Source organism: Lolium rigidum, chromosome 1 (genome assembly GCF_022539505.1).
Source record: "Lolium rigidum isolate FL_2022 chromosome 1, APGP_CSIRO_Lrig_0.1, whole genome shotgun sequence".
Lineage (NCBI taxonomy): Eukaryota > Viridiplantae > Streptophyta > Magnoliopsida > Poales > Poaceae > Lolium > Lolium rigidum.
In genome coordinates, this window is record NC_061508.1 from 325950067 (window position 1) to 325969438 (window position 19372).

General features: G+C 44.2%; 1 protein-coding gene across 1 annotated transcript; it reads left to right on the plus strand.

Moving 5' to 3' along the window:
- The first annotated feature begins 245 nt into the window (after positions 1-245).
- Positions 246-3499, plus strand: LOC124684328 (plasma membrane ATPase-like). The gene is made up of 5 exons (XM_047218667.1): positions 246-290; positions 400-519; positions 627-1178; positions 1281-2774; positions 2855-3499. The coding sequence occupies exons 1-5, from the start codon at positions 246-248 to the stop codon at positions 3497-3499; spliced, it is 2856 nt and encodes a 951-aa protein (XP_047074623.1).
- Positions 3500-19372: the final 15873 nt, after the last annotated feature.

Sequence of the window (19372 nt, forward strand, 5' to 3'; positions counted from 1 at the left end):
TTAACTGTACCAAAAATTTCGCTGCATGCAAATCAGTGGAAAATAAGATCTCCTGACATTACGGGAAGGGTTTTAACACTTGTGACAATTGACATTCTGTGACTTCGCTCAGCAGCCACCACCTCTTTAGCCGCCGTGAAAAATTGCTCATGGTGCCATAACAGCCAACAAATTTAGCGATTAGTTACAATCTGTTAGCTCTCAGATCCGAGAGAGGGAGCTCGATACCTCGAACGCCGGCGGCCATGGCCGCCTCGCTCGAAGATCTCCGGAACGAGAGTGTGGATCTTGTAAGTCCTCATCCTCGGCTCCTCGGATCTTAACTCCAACATGCATGCACGCCGTACGGTTTAATTGCTAACGTAACTCGATCGGTTGTACTGTACGTGTTTTGATCAGGAGGCGATCCCGATCGCGGAGGTGTTCTCAGTGCTCCAGTGCTCGCCGCACGGCCTCTCCGTCGACGATGCCGCCCGCCGCCTCGAGACCTTCGGTCCCAACAAACTCGAGGAGAAGAAGGTACCTTAATCTCACTACTATCCGATCCGATCTACGGAGAACCCGTAAGTGCCGTAGATCGATTCTTCATCGTGCATGCGTATGTATTCATCCGTGTGGATCTGCAGGAGAGCAAGTTCCTCAAGTTCCTGGGGTTCATGTGGAACCCACTGTCGTGGGTCATGGAATCCGCTGCCATCATGGCCATCGCCCTCGCCAACGGCGGCGGCAAGCCCCCGGACTGGCAGGACTTCGTGGGCATCGTCACCCTCCTCATCATCAACTCCACCATCAGCTTCATCGAGGAGAACAACGCCGGCAACGCCGCGGCGGCGCTGATGGCGAGCCTGGCGCCGCAGACCAAGGTGCTCCGGGGCGGCAAGTGGTCGGAGCAGGACGCCGCCATCCTCGTCCCAGGAGACATCGTCAGCATCAAGCTCGGAGACATCATTCCCGCCGACGCGCGGCTTCTCGAAGGTGACCCTCTCAAGATCGACCAGTCGGCACTCACCGGTGAGTCCATGCCCGTCACCAAGATCCCCGGCGACCCCGTGTACTCGGGTTCGACGTGCAAGCAGGGCGAGATCGAGGCCGTCGTCATCGCCACCGGCGTCCACACCTTCTTTGGCAAGGCCGCCCACCTCGTCGACTCCACCAACAACGTCGGCCACTTCCAAAAGGTACGTACGTACGTGGAAGAACTGACCACGTATTTATTTTGTTCACTCTCAAACACTTTATGACCGGTACTAATGGGGCTTTGTCAATGATGGATGGATCAGGTTCTGACGGCGATCGGAAATTTCTGCATCGTCTCAATCGCCGTCGGCATGCTGGTAGAGATAATCGTCATGTACCCGATCCAGCACCGGGCGTACCGCGACGGCATCGATAACCTGCTCGTGCTCCTCATCGGCGGAATCCCGATCGCCATGCCCACCGTGCTCTCCGTCACCATGGCCATCGGATCGCACCGCCTCTCGCAGCAGGGCGCCATCACCAAGCGGATGACCGCCATCGAGGAGATGGCCGGCATGGACGTGCTCTGCAGCGACAAGACGGGCACCCTCACGCTCAACAAGCTAACCGTCGACAAGAACATGATCGAGTCCTTTGTCAGGGACGTGGACAAGGACGGCGTGGTGCTCTACGCTGCCCGGGCTTCGAGGACGGAAAACCAGGATGCCATCGACGCGTCCATCGTCGGCATGCTCGCCGACCCCAGTGAGGCCCGCGCTGGCATCCAGGAGGTGCACTTCATGCCCTTCAACCCTGTGGACAAGCGCACGGCCATAACCTACGTTGACGGCGCCGATGGGACGTGGCACCGCGTCAGCAAGGGTGCGCCTGAGCAGATCATTGATCTGTGCGGGCTGCGTGAGGACGTCCGCCGGCGCGTGCACGCCATCATCGGCAAGTTCGCCGACCGTGGGCTGCGGTCGCTCGCCGTGGCGCGGCAGAGCGTGCCGGAGCGGAGCAAGGAGGGGAAGGGGTCTCCGTGGCAGTTCCTCGCCGTGCTGCCGCTGTTCGACCCACCGCGGCACGACAGTGCAGAGACCATCCGCCGCGCGCTCCACCTGGGTGTGAACGTCAAGATGATCACGGGTGACCAGCTGGCCATTGGCAAGGAGACTGGACGCCGCCTCGGCATGGGCACCAACATGTACCCCTCGACCTCTCTCCTCAAGGGCGGCGACAGCTGCGGCATGGACGTCGACGAACTCATCGAGAAGGCGGACGGCTTCGCCGGCGTGTTCCCGGAGCACAAGTACGAGATCGTGCGACGGCTGCAAGAGCGGAAGCACATATGCGGCATGACTGGGGACGGCGTAAACGACGCTCCTGCGCTCAAGAAGGCAGACATCGGCATTGCGGTCGCTGATGCCACCGACGCCGCCCGGAGCGCGTCGGACATCGTGCTCACGGAGCCCGGGCTGAGCGTGATCATCAGCGCCGTGCTGACGAGCAGGGCGATATTCCAGCGGATGAAGAACTACACCATCTACGCTGTGTCCATCACCATCCGCGTCGTTCTGGGCTTCCTACTCCTCGCGCTCATCTGGCAGTTCGACTTCTCGCCGTTCATGGTGCTCATCATCGCCATCCTCAACGACGGCACCATCATGACCATCTCCAAGGACAGAGTCAAGCCGTCGCCGACCCCCGACTCGTGGCGCCTCAATGAGATCTTCGCCACCGGCATCGTCCTGGGCACCTACCAGGCCCTCGCCACCGTCCTCTTCTTCTGGGCCGTCTACTCCACCGACTTCTTCACGGTCTCTACCTTTCTTTTCACAGGAACTACAAACGCCGGCCACCGTTCCTGCGCTGACATTATTGTCGTTGCATTTTGCAGAGGATATTACACGTGCACCCGATTGGCGGGAGCACGGAGGAGCTGATGGCAGCGGTGTACCTGCAGGTGAGCATCATCAGCCAAGCGCTCATCTTCGTGACACGATCGAGGAGCTGGTCGTACGTGGAGCGGCCGGGTGCCCTGCTCGTGCTGGCGTTCATGGCGGCCCAGCTGGTGGCGACGCTGATCGCCGTGTACGCAGACATGCCATTTGCCAAGATGAAGGGCGTCGGATGGGGCTGGGCTGGCGTCATCTGGCTCTTCTCCATCGTCACCTACGTCCCGCTCGACGTGCTCAAGTTCGCCATCAGGTACTTCCTCTCCGGCAGGGGGTGGAGCAACGTGTTCGACGGCAAGACGGCGTTCGCGCAGGGGGTGGACTACGGCACGGACAAGCGCAAGGCGGAGTGGGCTGTCGCGCAGAGGTCGCTGCACGGCCTGCACGCACCCAGCGACGGTGCCGAGCCGTCCGGCGTTGGCGCCAGCGAGGATAAGAGCGAGCTCTCGGAGCTCGCCGAGCAGGCCAAGCGGCGCGCCGAGATCGCCAGGCTGAGGGAGCTGCACACGCTCAAGGGCCACGTTGACTCCGTGGTGAAGCTCAAGGGGCTCGACATCGATACCATCAACCACAACTACACAGTCTGATCGATGGATAGTGTGTTAGTGATAGACAGGTGATCGATGCTTCATACGACCAGCAGACACTCAAAAAATATTTAGCTGTAGTCAGGAACTCAGGATACTGCCTTTTTCTGCTCTTTTCTTTCTTGTCAAGTTGCAGGTTAGATTGGTCAGGTGATTGATGATGATGAATAATCATGGTTAGCTTTGGTGATTTAGTTTGTTCAGTTCAGAGATATTGTTATTTGCTCGTCCCGTAGGGGCCATTTTAGAAGTCTCTTTGGGGATTTTTTATTGATGAAGGTTACATGATTACTGAAGTCTCTTTGGCGATTTTTATTTGCTCGTCCCACAGGGCCATTTTACTGGCCCATTAGTATCTCGCTGTATCATCACATTCTCACCAATTAGTATCTGCCAGGCCCATCACATTTCCCCCACCCTCACTTGTTTATTTATAGAGTGTGACTATTTCTCAGTGAGAATTTACTTTGTTCTTCTTATTTACGATGTCATCAAATTTTAGTTTCAACTCATGTTACAATTGATAGCTAGCACGAATCCTGAAGCAAAATTTAACGGTCCGTATTTTTTTTTCTTAGGTGCATCCTCAGGTTGGAACTAATTTTTTTTAGTTGCAACTGAAAAAATTCAATTGCAACCCAACATGCGGTTCATATGCACGAATCACGTGCAATCAAACAGTGTAGTCCTTCACCGAGCACGAACTGAGAACTAAGCAAATCCCTTGTTTATATGAAGGAAAAAAACTACATCAGGGACAGAACTGTTATTTTCTGTGTGCGATGCGGTATAGCTAATCATTACAAGTTTTTATTTTTAACTCAAGCAAAAATATGTGCTCATCTCATAATCGACTATCGCCCAATCGAGTCTGCTCGTGCTATCATGAGAATGAAGCAGCAACTATCTGAACCATGGAAGGGAACTGCAAGTGCAGAGATGTAATGTAACACATCATGGCAGTGAAGTTGCCGGTTTGCAGACATTTGTGAAAAATGCAGATGATGAGAATGATACAATGAAGATGGCTAAAGTCGGTATGGAGACATTGCTTTCTTTTGGGCTGCAGTACATCACGTTACGGTGAAGTGCACTCGTGGTGAACTATGCTCCGTTTTATGCACTGATGCTGAATTCTTTGCTGCAGCGTGATGTGGTACACTGAAGTTCATGTCACTGCGGGATCAGGAGGCGGCTCAAAAACCCATCTAGGGCTTCGTCCTTCTCATCAGCGACGCTGTCGGTCCGTTCCACCTTTGGTGGCCTTGGGGCCTTGGAGGTATGGTGGACTGCGGCCTCTCTCTGGCGGGAAGGTTTTAGTTCTTCATTTAGTTTGTTCTCAGTGTCTTCTTTGGGATGGTGAGGCGACGGCTACTTCCTGAAGTCAGAATAAGGTCCTCCCCGTCCTATCCTCGCTCCGGTGGTGCATCTACCGTCGGCGTAGGGCGTGTGGAGTTGTGTGTCCGGCGGATGTCCCGTAATCCGGTGGTCTTTCGTGTTCGATAGTGTGGTTTCAGGTCAGTCTTTTCCGATCTACGGTTGTCATCATTGGCGATGGTTGCTGCTCTGGTGCGCTGGTCCTTTGGAGCCTTAGCATGACGACTTCCCGTCCGTCGACTACGACAAGCTTTGCCTGGCTCCGGTGATGGAGGAGCGAGGACGGTGGCGCGCCTTCGGCTCGTGCTAATGTATGTAGTCGTCGCTAGGTGGTCCACTGACCTATTTGTAATTTTTATTACTTTTAGACATCTTTGTACTACTGTTGATGATTATTAATAGATCGGTGGAACTTTTGCAAAAAAATAAGTTCATGTCACTGTCACTTGAGACAAAATTTGTGCAGGTTACTTTGTTAGTATTGCCGTTTATATGCAGATCACATGAAACATGAAACGTAGAACTGCAAAATTCTACTGAAACTCATTCATGCCAATAGATGGTTTGAGCCATGCAGCTAAAATAACAACATCCATTTCCGGGCCCATTCTTATATGCTCGTCTACTATACCCACTTTATTGGCCCGTTAGAGCATATCCACCGGCGGCCCCAAATAGTCGCCGGCAGGGACGCCGGCACTTTTGTATGGGGGCACCGACAGTACATCCTTCATTTGGGGACGCTGTTCCCACACCGGCGCCTTTCAAACGGCGGTCCCCAATTTTTTTTTTTTGTTCTTTTTACAATATTTTGAAACAACATATCAATCACATTTTATTCATACAATCACACAAATAAAATTAAATTATGCATACAATCAATCAAACAAATAGTACTTAAATACAATCAATCAAATAAATAGTACTTAAATTATTCATACAATCCAACAAACAAATAGTACTACAGGCAAACAAATAGAAATAAAATCATGCATTGTTGGCGGCTCCTCTCCTCGCCCACAAATGCGCAGCTAAATCCACCTTCATGGACACCTGCATCTCGAATTTCATTGTGCATATGAAGAAAAACAGCAAATTCTTGGGGTACATGCTCTACCTCAGCTAGTCTCATCCTGCACAGGTGCGTCGCGCTCGCTCTCAATAATCATGTTGTGGACGATCACACAGGCGTTCACCACCTCCCACATCTGAGCCTCAGACCAAGTAAGAGCAGGGTACCTGACAATGGCGAAACGCTGCTGAGGGGTGGGAGTCGGCTCGAGCGTGTGTAGGAGATGGCGTTGTGTCTGGCTGCCAGGCGGAGCCCACGCTCGTTTTCAGTCGTGCCGCGAGGTGCCGGCGCGCCCGATTCGCGCCCTTAGCGAAGGGGCCGGCACGGGGTTGCCGGCGATTCTATTGGGCTCGAAAATTAGCCGGCGCCGTTTGGGCCGCACCGGTGCGAGCCCATTTTCGTTGCCGGCCCCCAAAATGCTATCGGGACCGCTATGGGGGGCACCGGTGGAGATGCTCTTAGTACCTTGCTGGGTCATCACACTAGGGCCCATGGAATGTATGACATGCTCCATTTGTTTGTTTTTATCATGAAAAAGCCCAGCAAGGGAAAAAGGATTTTTCTTTCTGTGAGATATATATGTGACCTAAAAAGTGGGATCCAGTAAACAAAAGCGGCCTAGTGCAAGCATCTACCCCAATTAACATTTTTGGAACAAAGTATTTAGCATTACTTTTGAAATGGTATAATCTAATTGTCTCCAAAATCTATACAAAACAAGAAATTCTTATTTCTCTAGAGTAGCACCATTTGCTCCACTAAACTCAAATCGGCAGTGAGGAGCATGTGTTTTGGAAGCAAATGATTATTGTATGTCTAGTCGTATCATCAGTTCAAAAGTCACCACCGCCTCTCCCCGTGACCCCTCTTGAGCAGCTACAATACCTTGAGAGTCCACCGATCTGATGTCCTCCCCGCCATAGTAGCCGGTCAAAGATGGACTAAGAGAGGCGCCGGTGTTAGGGTTATGCATAGTAGTAGTAGTAGATGTAGTAGATCTAGGGTTTTTCTGCGGTTTGCGATCATTGGTGTTATGGAGGGAGGTGGTTTCTAGGTCTTTTGGCCAGGATGTGGAACCGGATAGCGGTTACCTTCCCTGAAGTGGTGCTCTGATGGTCAGGACCGGAGGCGGCGAGGAGGGTGGGCTGTTGGATCTCCACAAATAAAGGGCCTTTATCCCGCAGATCGACTGAAAGTGAAGTTATGGAATCCCCCTCTCTTCTTGTAATGATCTAGAGAAGGGAGATCTATATGCCTTCTGCTGTTGGGTGTTGACTCTGCTCTAGGGCTTCAGAAGCTAGTCCCAAGAGTTCATCCACGATAGCTCCATGATCGTTGTCAATACAGATGGTTAAAGGGCTACCACTCCCATCTCGCTCGTGAGCTTCGGTTCCTTCCAGCCAGCAGATGACAAATCTATTCAACCTCCAGGATAACATGCCATCGAGGAAGCCCAACTTGATCCCACTAGCTCGTCCCAAGTGATTCCATCCCCTGCAATGCCTAGGTTGATTGCGTTGTGAAGCTCCGGCAAGGTGGAGAAGGAGAAGGACATTATCGTGTTTTCCAGTTTACATCTAGGGTCCCTTGTACAAAAATATCAGGTTGTGTTGTAATTTCACCTTTTCTGTGTGGCCTTATTGTAATTTGTAACTCAACCGATGATTAATGAAGCTTCTTGAACCTTCGGGGCCTTCCCTGTTAAAAAAATATTATCCTATGCAAGAAAATTTGGAAGTTCTCAATCAATTTATATTTATGTATCCAATGTGCATGTATATTTTGGAGCACTGGTGTGTTTCCTTCTGGCACAACATATGCATTTTCTCTGTGAAACTTTGCGTACATATGAAAGACAATAACATGCACGTTATACAAAAAAAATAGAATTTTTAAATTTCATCTTTGTGAATATTTTACTATTGTCCCATGAGTTATAAAAGGCAAGAACTATGTTTCTAAATAAAATAATATATATTGGTGAGATGCTACAAACATGTAGAATCTTAAGTTTGTGAAACTTTACATACAAAAATTGAATTTCCGGGTAGGGTATGTAAAACCAAATTGGATAGTAAATAATGATAAACATCATTATTCATGCATAATTTATTATTTTTTAACTTAGCAAGAGAAACCACGCGGCTAGTTCCACCACCTAGCAAGGATCCGAATCTGTAGTATTTCTGCAATATTTGCAATTTACTAAAAAAACAAAAACATTGCCACACGTGTGTAAACGAAAATTTCCCAATCTTCTTAAAGAAGACGAAAAGAGAGATGGTATCATTGAAGCCGGTGGTTGCACCTTGTATGATGACATGGTCCATTCCAACTGTTGGCACGTCTCTGTGTTGCTGCTCCTCCATTCTCTTCCTAGTCACAGCAGCAGCTCAGCTCTCGTGCCCACGGCTTACGATCCTGTCCGTGGCGTTCGATCATTTCAACGCCTAACTGACACGAACAACCGGCACCTCACTCACTGTCAGTCCAGAATTATTTTCAGATAGTTATTGCTTCTGTGGTATTTTCTGTGTTGATAAGAATATTTCTATTTAAAAATCTGCATCAACATCTTATTTTCTTTTTCTGCAATTTGGTTGTTGTTTTCATTAATTCTACTAGCAGCAGAGGAAATGAATGATGCATATTTGCTAAACATTCAGAAGTGAAAACAAAAGCTTCCATGCATATGCTTTGGAAAAGATAAGTTGTTATGAAAAATAATACTTAGAACATCTCCACCGGCAGCCCCCAAATAGGCGCCGGCAGGGGCGCCGGCACCTCCGTTTGGGCGACGCCGGCACAACATCCTCTATTTGGGGACGCTGCTCCCACACAGGCGCCCCAATACGCCAGCCCCGATAGATTTTCAAATTTAAATTTAAATTTGCAAAACGATATTCATACGAAGTTCGAACGAAATTTGTACAAATTTAACGCGATTTCAAACTAAAAAACTAGAAAAAACAACTAGCGGCGCTGGTTGTCGAAGGCGCTGAAGTCCAGGTCGTCGCCGCTGGATGACCCGAAGGACCAGCTATCGACATCGTCGGCCTCCTCCTCGTCGGTCTTCTCCTCCTTTGGCACCGGCAGCTCGGATGGTCCGACGAGGTCGACGTAGTTGGCGTCGTGGTCCCTGGCGGACCATACCGCCGCCTGCCACGGGTCGATCGCGATGTGACGATAGTCTTTGTCCGACGGAGCGGCCGAGGATGAAGTTTAGGGCGGGGAACTCCTCCTCGTCGCCGTCGCCACGGAGGGCCAACTGCGCCTCGGCCTCCTTCTCCGACCATTGCTTCTTCGCCGGTGGAAGTGGTGGCGAGGCGTCCTCCTCCTTGACGCGGGAGCGGTGGCCCGACCCCGTCGACGAGCCAGAGCAGAGGACGCGCGCCTCGTGTCGTCGCGGATGACAATGCTGTGGTGACCCGGCATACTACTGCATGGTGTAGTATGCAAGTCTGATATAACACCAATGAAATACCGTTCCACTAGTATTATATCGCTCAGAGTGGTACAACAGAAACATTTGCGGGTCCAAGGCATGTCTATAGAATTACATCATTGACTCGCGTTACATAAAATCATCACAGACCTCCTACTTTACAATGAGGTAAAACTGCAAATAAACTCCAGAAGAACGACTCGTAGTCTAATCTTATCACGAACTCCATTTGTAGAGTAATTAACTAGCTATAGAGGCTATGGATAGATTCTAGCTAAGTAGGAGCTAGGTTTAGGAAACTAGTTCCCTTCTATGGCTAAACTAGGTTTTCTCCTTGTTGGATGTGGTATTCGATTCCTCCGACAAGGTCTTGTCTCTTGAAGTAGTTGTTGACTCCTCGGCCTTCGAGTTACATCGTAGATCCTCCTTCGATGCCTTCATATCTAAGCGTGGGATTTAAGAGTGGGATGAGTACGAGCGTACTCAACAAGTTCATTATAGGAAAGAGGTGTTTAATGCACTAGCTACGGCATTAGACCGGAAAGTCTAATACCAATGCAGGTTTTCATAATCATTTCTTCAAAAGGTTGCTTTTATTCGGAAGAACTATGTCCGTCAGCCTTCACCGGTTTACTAGAACTTCATGGAGCTCCTTTCCGGCCGCGTTCGCAGTTCCATATCCCGGAACAGGGAGTGACAGGTCACGGTTCTTTACACTCTGCAGAGGTGTGTTGCTTTACCCATAAGAGATCTTAACCTTGGTGCCAACCGGGTGATCTTCCCGTCCACACTTCCTATGGTGTGAGGCCCGGTATAAGGTCTAGCCAATCATGTTCCTCCGCTACCTCGAACACCCACCCTTTGTTGCATACCCCGACCCTGGGTCCTCGTCGGTCCCATTATTCCCGTAATTTCGGGGTGGACCCCGACCACGACAACGGTTTGGGACTCGTTAACCAAACTCCTTCGCCGTAGCTGCAACCCATCATAGACCACATTACCGTGGGGAATTAGAAGGGGATCCCCACCCTCAAGTTGTTCGCAAGCAAGCAACCGCTACGGTAAGCAACAGCTATACCGTGGGGAATTAGAAGGGGCTCCCCACCCTCAAGTTACTCCGCAAGACACAAGCTGCTACGGTAAGCGCATCCGTTGATGAACGAGAGGTGGAAACACTTTTGACTACTCCGTCCCACTCCGGATCTTATGGTTAACATGGGTATTACGGCACAAGAATCACTCGGCGACATTTGTTGTTTAATCCTAGATGGATATTAACCCTTGCAATGGAACCTCCACCATATCAACACAATCCATGGTTCCATTGCCCACCACATAGTCATATTCATAGTTATGAAAGTAGTGGTTTTGGTTTTTATGCAATAGTGATAATCATAGTACTTTGCAAGTAATTTGATAAAGATACTCAAATGACATGAGCAAGTGATGAACTTGCCTTTCTTGACTGCAAGATTATACAGGCAAGGTCTTCGATACGCAATAACTCCAAATTCTGAAATCACATCATCGTCCGGTAAGGACGATGTTTAAAAGATTGGCAAGGATGCAATAATGCATAAGTATGAGATGCAATCGCTCTAAGCGTGACCTAATCCCGATGATTTAGGATCAGTGAGTTGTAATGATTGGTTTAGGGTGTGTTGCACTTTTAGAGTGATTCACATACAAGGTTCTTATTCAGGTGTGATTACTTGGTATTATAAACAGGTAGATAATAAAGCATAATAATCAATTGAGCACAAAGAGAATGATTATTGGCATAATGTTAACAAGTAAAGAACAGTGGTCAGTTTTAGTACTATATGGCATGGTTAATGATTGATTATCATATACTTTAAAAGAATAACTTTTGAAGAACATGTAATTTGATAAAGAACAAGTATGGTAATTAGGTTTGTGGGTTGCTATAATTTATTCTGGTTCCAAGTAGTTTCTGGAGTAAGTATAAGATGGATCACAACATAGTTGGATTCATCAACAACTAGGGCTTGTAAGGTGGAGTTAAGCCTAGGCATCCTAAGTACTTAATTACACATGGGTGCTATCAAGATTGGTTTATCTTGCTAGTGATAGCTGGCTAGGGTTTATAGGTCCTTATAAGCAGGGTTGATGATGGTTCTCGGTTTACTTCAAAAGAATAACTTTTGAAGAACATACTTCTTAAATAATAAGAAGTATATCAATTAGGTTGAGATTGTTTAGGTTTGCTATTTAATTCCCTAAGTAAAGAAGGGTTGGTTCTTAGATGGAATGGTTCCTAAGTATTTCACACTAGTAGGGTTTAGTGGAGTGTGGTTAGGTAATGCAAGATAATAAGCATGGTTGCTATTTGGGTTCATCACAATGGTGTGATGCTAATTAGGGATAAATAAGGATGATGGCTTTGGTAATAGGATCTAGGTTTACACTTGGTTGACCCTACCTGATTATTTAGGTCTGAGGAAGATGAATATATGGGATACCCATATATTAGTGATGGTCTTCTACATTTTATGTGACCAAGACTAGTATTTAGTTGCTACTATGGTTCTATGATTTGAAAGAAGGTACCATGATTACAAGTTCTAACCTAGGGTTTAAGTTAGAAGCAATTTAGGTTCACAGGTAATAATGGAACTAGGGCTCCTAATTAATTTAGGGTTTTAGGAGTCACATGAAATGATAGGGTTATAAAATCATTCTATGTGGAATTTAGGGTTTGTTATTAACCATTTAATTCTATGATTAATAACTTCATGTTAAAGTTGAAGTTATTAGTAGCTTGGAGTTAAAAATAATATTGAATTTGGCATTTTATTATTTTTAAACAATTAATAAGTAAGGTAATTATTAATTAGGGTTTAAATTTCCACTAATAAAGATTTAACAAAATAACAAATAAAGGAAAATAACTTTAATGTTTTCTTTATTTTTCTTACTGGTTTTTATTTATTTTAGAAGGTTTTCCAATTTATTGAATTTTTAATTCAATTTGGAATTAAAGAAAAGGCTCATTTAATAAGTATTAAATAATTGAATTTTTATTAAAAATAAAAATTTCATATTGTATTTTTATTGGATAGATTTTTCTTTTCTAAGAATTTTGATATCTCATTTGTATTTTTCTGATTTAAATTGAATTTTCTAAATTCATTTGAAGTTGCAGCAATTATGAATTTGAAATTAAAACAGAAGAATAGCTAAATGTACCCGGCTGGTTCTACCCGTGGTCACTGACCAGTGGGTCCAACCTCCACGTCCACAGCCACGAAGGCGTGGACTGGTCAAATGGCCAACGTGGCCAAGGAAGCTCCAGGCCGACGGCCAGTCGGGGATGACGGCGCGGATTCGGTGCTCCCGCGTCTGTACGAAGGGGTTGGGTGGATGCGCGGCACGGTGCTGAACCAGAAGGTGGCGGCGCCGCGCCTAATGGTCGCCGGAGTAGCTCCGGCGAGCTCAAACAACGGCGGCGAACGGCGGACTACGACGCTAGTGAGCTACGGCGGATGATAAAGGCTAATAGTAGGTCGTCGAGAAGCGCATACTCACCCTTGCCGCGTAATGCTTCGAATTGGCGAAGGAGATGGCCGGAGACGACGCTACGGTCGACTTTTCCCTCGCAGAACCGCGGAAGGGAACAGCTAAATTCTTCCTCCCCAGAGCTCCCCTGGACGCGGTACTCCACCAGGATGACTAGGGCGACGGGGCGCACCTCCCGGACCTAGCGGTTGGCTCGGGATGGCCGGAATTGGTGGGACGAGAAGAGCACCGGCGAGCTAGGGTTTCGGTTTCGGCGCAAATGAGACGAAGAAAGGAGAAATTGAGGCTACCGCGGCGCTTTATAGGGTCTCCGAAGCGAGCTGGCGGTCCACAACGGCGGCGGCGACCGCGGGACGTGGCGCTAGCATCGCCGTGTCGAGCTCCTGTGCGAGTGGAGAAGGAGACGAAGACGAACACGTTCGTCTCGTCTTTATCCGAGCGAAGAGGTACGGGCTGGTGTTGGGCTGCTGTTTGGAGCTGGGCCTTGGGCTGCTGCTGGGTTGCTTAGTGGTTTGTGGTGCTGGGCTGCGGTGGCCCATCCGGTAAGCCTCTCTTCTTTCTTATTTTCTTTTCTCGTTTTCTTTTTCTCTTTTTAGTGTTTTGAATTCTGTTTATAAATCCAATTCAAATTATTTTTATACCCTGCAGGTAATTATACTGTGAACATTTTAGGACTAAATAAAGGGCCTTTGTATTTCTGAGTTATTCTGGAATAATCATTTGACATAAGTTAGCTTTATTGTAAATTTTTAATTAAGCATGATTTTTTTATGCACTATTTTAATTCCTCTTATCTTATGTATCAATTTTATTTTGAATGATTATTATGGGTGATGCTTTCAACCCAAAGTATTTCAGAGATTGTTCTTAAGGTTTGGTTTCTATTTGAGAAATTGGTCTCTTGCATATTATTTAAAGTGAGCACTTTCTTGTTAAAGTTTTGTGGTTTTTTATTATAACCACATTTCAAAAGTGGTACTAGGATTATATTTAATAACACCTTGAATTACCTAGAGTAGATATTACTCTCCTCAAGTTTGGGTCTTAGTTATAATGATAAGTGGTTGATCACCACCTATGGGTCTAATTATAAAGTTTAGCACCAGATTATTCTTAAGTTCCATATTTAAGCATAAGCTTGAACTAGTGAGCAATTCTAGGTTCTCATCATATTCATCTTATGGCAATTGGTTTGAATCTCAACTATGGCTTAGGTTTTAGTTGTAATCACTCAAGTGCTACCCAAACTAGGGTTAAGGCATAATTCTAGGTTATAGAGATGAAATGACATCATATTGCATGAGCTAGGGTTGAATCTCCCCTAACCATGGTAATATGGTTACTTGCTTCATATCTTATGTGCTTCTCTAATTACTAATGATTTGAGAATAGGTTTTATCTTCTACCAATTAATTCCTATTATTATCCCTAACTTATCATTAAAGTAACTATATTGATTATAGTTCTTTTTATAGTTAACTTTGGTCATATGGATATATGGTTTCTCACCATATGAAGTATAGTGTTTAACTCTAAGGTTCCCTTAGGTTCATTAATTGATGAACTATAGATATGGTAGGATTCTAATTGTGATCACCAAGTGGTTCACAAGTAAAGGTTGGGATATAAGTCTAGGGTTGTTTATTATTGATCTCCTTATAATTTCATGTGGCTAATGATATCTGCTTATCCTTTTAGGGTTTAACTTATCCTCACATACATCAAGAGCATGATCATGGATTAAACATGATCAACTTGTTCTTAATATCTCTACCTTAAGTTCTTAGGGTTTATGATCATCACTCAATTTATGATGATCAAGATTTGGCTTCCTAAATTATCTCTCATTAATTAGGTTTCTCAGTTCCATGATCAAGTATTGTATTGATGAATTAAGGTATAACACTTCTATTTTATTTTCTAAGATGAGTTATTATGGTGGCCTCTATAGTTTATATCCTAGGAGATTGCCCGAGATAATTCTTAGGGTTCTTTCCAGGGAATGATGATATAATCATCCGGGTATATGGATGGTTCTCTTTCCCAAGTCCAAGTGTTGCCTCATTAACTTGAGTGTAACACCATAACTTGAGTTCTCTCATATAGGAATAGTTATTCTAGGGTTATGGTGTACTCCTAATACTCTAGTTCAATGGTTGTCCTTTATTCTTAAATAGGTAAAGCTATGTTTTGAATAATACTCTAGGGTTCCTCTTAAAGATGATGATTTGAAAACTTGGATGTATATCCAAGGTTTAGCTCCAGGTTTGTTATTGCTTCTCTAATAAATAATATAGAACTCTCACCTCTCTAGGTTTGATGTGTAATAACTTGTAATGGAGAAGAATATCTATTTCTGGAGTGGATCTTCTTGTTATAATTCCAATGTTGAAGTGGAATGTATACCATGGGATTTCATGGTAGGATTATGGATTAGTTTTAAGACATGGAAAAGATGAGTGAAGAATAGTTTCTTCATTTATTGTTACTTGATTTCCAAATAGATGTATGTTCATATATTATGGCAAGGATAACCATGTTGTAATCCTTTATAAGATCAAGCAATTGATCATTGAGTAAAGTGTTGTTGTGTTGATTATTAGTTCCATTTGATCTAACCCCTTAGATCAAATTATCTCTACCCAAAACAAGGTTTTAGCAAAGTCACTTTGAGGTTTATAGCGCTTGACTTGATGAGCTACTTCAATTCCACCAATGTCAAGTGAAACTTCGACTCATCGTGGACTGTTTTACTTTAAAGCGCGAAAATTCCCCAGATTTTCTATGCATGAATGCAATGCAAACATCTGTTTCCTCTATTTTTTGTAACCCCAATACCTGGGATATTACAGTCTCTACCCCTTAAACTAAACTTCGTCCTCGAAGTTTGATCTCTCTCACGTTTCCGAAGTGTGGATCTGACTTGTGCGGACTACGACTTTTCTCGAACTCCGTGGTGATCTCACTGGATATAATTGAATATATCCCTTGTCCAGATTCTTTCTGGAATCCCTTAGGGTTTGTCTCTGAACATTATTTCTTACTCCCGTTCTCCGATACCTATCTCTGAGCCATGGCTTCTAACTTTAATTATTTGATTTCTTTCAACTCTATAAGCTTGTTTCCTTTCTCATTGAAGATTCAATGATTGAGACTTCTTCTTGTCCTGACAGTCTTAATTGAGGACTAATTGGATAACATTCTCCTATTTGATAAAATAGGTCTTTGTTTTCCCTTAGTACCAAAATTGCAATAATGGTACTAAGTAGGGTACTAACTATAGAATTGGTCATGATGGTTTATTTTTCTAATAATGGATTAGACTCATTGAGTCCATCCAATCATGGTTTATAGTTGATATCTATAACTATTTTTTTTTTTGGTTATTTAGGTTCCATGAAAGGAATCCTTCTATTAGTCTTTGATATTGGTATGTTCAATCTTCTTCATTCTTTGACCCTCTTGGGCTTTATTGGTCTACGGTATTCCCTTCGTCCAACTTCATTATACTTATTTCACTTGAGCTTTCGTACTTCTGATTAAATATTACTCACTTTCTCAAGTTATAGTCCACTTCTTACTTCCTCGAGGTATAAACCTCGGCTTCTGGTCTGACTTCCTTCTGAAAGTATTGTTCATCAATCTTATGAAAATAAGATCGAACTTCCTCTCAGTTCAGACCTTCTTCTTCTATTATGCTCAAAGTGTTGAGTTATTGTACATCCAACTCAATCTTTACTATACCCCTTAGAGTTTTCTTATGGTCTTCAATTCCTTTTATTCCAACCATTGGATTGATGGTTAGAATATGGGTCTAGGTGTGGCGTATGATTTATATTCTTCTAAGGTCTTGTGAAGAAACTTTGTGGTGTATCCTCTCAATTGGGGACATCTAATGTGAATCCTTTGACTAAATGTTTATAGATCTAGCTATTTGGCTGACAAGATTTTTATTTGTTCACAAACTTTGGTTACAACTAATTAAATTGTGGACTATTCGTAATACCAACTGATACCAGCTGTGGTTATTATACCAACTGTGGCTATTTGATATCTAAAAAAAAATGGATACTATTATAGGTTCTGATCAACTGGACGAGACATCTTCTACTTTCTCTCGTAGTATTGATATTATACCAATTGTGGTCTTCTGATATCAACTATGGTCTTCTTATATCTGCTATGGTTTCACAAATCATCTTCCTTCATTCAGGGTTTATTTTGCAAGAAAACCACTAGCTGACACTATGATTATAGTATCCTAAGTGATTTCCCATGCATTCCGTCTTCTATGTTGACTATGGATCTCCTTCAGCTTCACCATAATCACCATATTTCTTACCTTCATGCTTCTCATGTACTAAGTACACCTCTGTTGAGGTAAAGCATGAGTTTAGGTTGGTACTTCCTTCAGAGTGTTGTGGTTGCTTCCCACAACTTTGTTTCCTTTATCTGATGAACCTTCTTCTTGTCTTCAGAATCTTCAGATTTCGTCACTTCCTCACACGAATATCATTACCCTCTAGATCTTTAACATCAAGTAAGGACTTGATATTGCAACATGCATTTGCATATCAAAGTCGAACTTCATGTATGGATCTAGTCAATCAATGAAAATCCAATAAAAATCCAAGAAGATTCAGCTTTGTGCATATAATACACATCATCATAGGCCTGAATAAAATAGTTGAGTAAGACATCTCTAAACATCAGGCTCTGATGTGTAGTATATAACACCACATAATATAGGTTTATATCGTGATACTTAGCACATATATAGGGAATTCTACTATTTGTCTCAACCTTTACCTTAATTGCACATTTGCAATGAGATAAACTTGAAACAAAGTGGTCTAGGATAGTTGTGGTTAACCTAATTTTCTTTGGAAGTACTTACTTAGCTTCCATTTTGTTGAGGACTACTTCGATGATATGTCTGGTTCTAACATCACTATTCTAGACACATAACTATTGGAATATAGCTCCTATACTTCCAAGTTATTGTATCGTAAGGCTATGGACCTAATGTTCTTGACACAGTTCCCATGGTTTTTGGAACATAATTCTTGCACTATTGTTTAGCACTTGGCTTCTTATTGTACTCCTACCAAATGTTTATGATGTTCCAGTCCATCACATAATGACTCTCAAGTGAATCATATATGATTAACAACTCTACCATGTAAGTAATCATATTTTATTCATATCTCTCTTCCTTATCTCCCATGATTGACTCATCATGGTCTATACTACCTCATATGACTCATAGTTATCACTTACTATCAGTTGTTTCACACGTCTAGAAAATTTTACTTACTCATTACTTGTATTGGTTTACACCTTCTAATAGGATATCTTAATTATCTTCATTACTTAATATAACTCCTATTACAAGTCTGGATAACTCTTACTTAACCATGACATGTGTTGGTACACATCTTCCAATAGGATATCTTCCTTATGGTTGTATCCTCTCTTTGGACTACCATGTATTGTATACCAACTGTGATCTACTCATCTATTGTTTAAGGACTTCATGGTGTACTATATGTTTGGGATTAGTTAACTAACTTCTCTTAGGAAAGATAGGTAAAAATTTGACTCAAGTGTGTCAGGATTATTCCCAAGTGAATATCCATCTCAAGTCATAAGAATATTTGGTTCAGCTAAGACAACTTCCTATAGACACTACCAATCCTATAGGTCTCCTTTGAAGGGTTTTAATCCTAAGGTCAAAGCATTTGCTCTGATACCAACTGTGGTGACCCGGCATACCACTGCATGGTGTAGTATGCAAGTCTGATATAACACCAATGAAACACCGTTCCACTAGTATTATATCGCTCAGAGTGGTACAACAGAAACATTTTCGGGTCCAAGGCATGTCTATAGAATTACATCATTGACTCTGTTACATAAAATCATCACAGCCTCCTACTTTACAATGAGGTAAAACTGCAAATAAACTCCAGAAGAACGACTCGTAGTCTAATCTTATCACGAACTCCATTTGTAGAGTAATTAACTAGCTATAGAGGCTATGGATAGATTCTAGCTAAGTAGGAGCTAGGTTTAGGAAACTAGTTCCCTTCTATGGCTAAACTAGGTTTTCTCCTTGTTGGATGTGGTATTCGATTCCTCCGACAAGGTCTTGTCTCTTGAAGTAGTTGTTGACTCCTCGGCCTTCGAGTTACACTGTAGATCCTCCTTCGATGCCTTCATATCTAAGCAGGGGATTTAAGAGTGGGATGAGTACGAGCGTACTCAACAAGTTCATTATAGGAAAGAGGTGTTTAATTAACTAGCTACGACATTAGACCAGAAAGTCTAATACCAATGCAGATTTTCATAATCATTTCTTCAAAAGGTTGCTTTTATTCAGAAGAACTATGTCCGTCAGCCTTCACCGGTTTACTAGAACTTCATGGAGCTCCTTTCC

Coding starts and splice junctions, on each gene's coding strand:
- LOC124684328 (XM_047218667.1), top strand. CDS start 246: ATGGCCGCCTCGCTCGAAGATCTCCGGAACGAGAGTGTGGATCTT. Junction 291..399: donor GGAACGAGAGTGTGGATCTT/GTAAGTCCTCAT, acceptor TGTTTTGATCAG/GAGGCGATCCCGATCGCGGA. Junction 1,179..1,280: donor ACGTCGGCCACTTCCAAAAG/GTACGTACGTAC, acceptor TGGATGGATCAG/GTTCTGACGGCGATCGGAAA.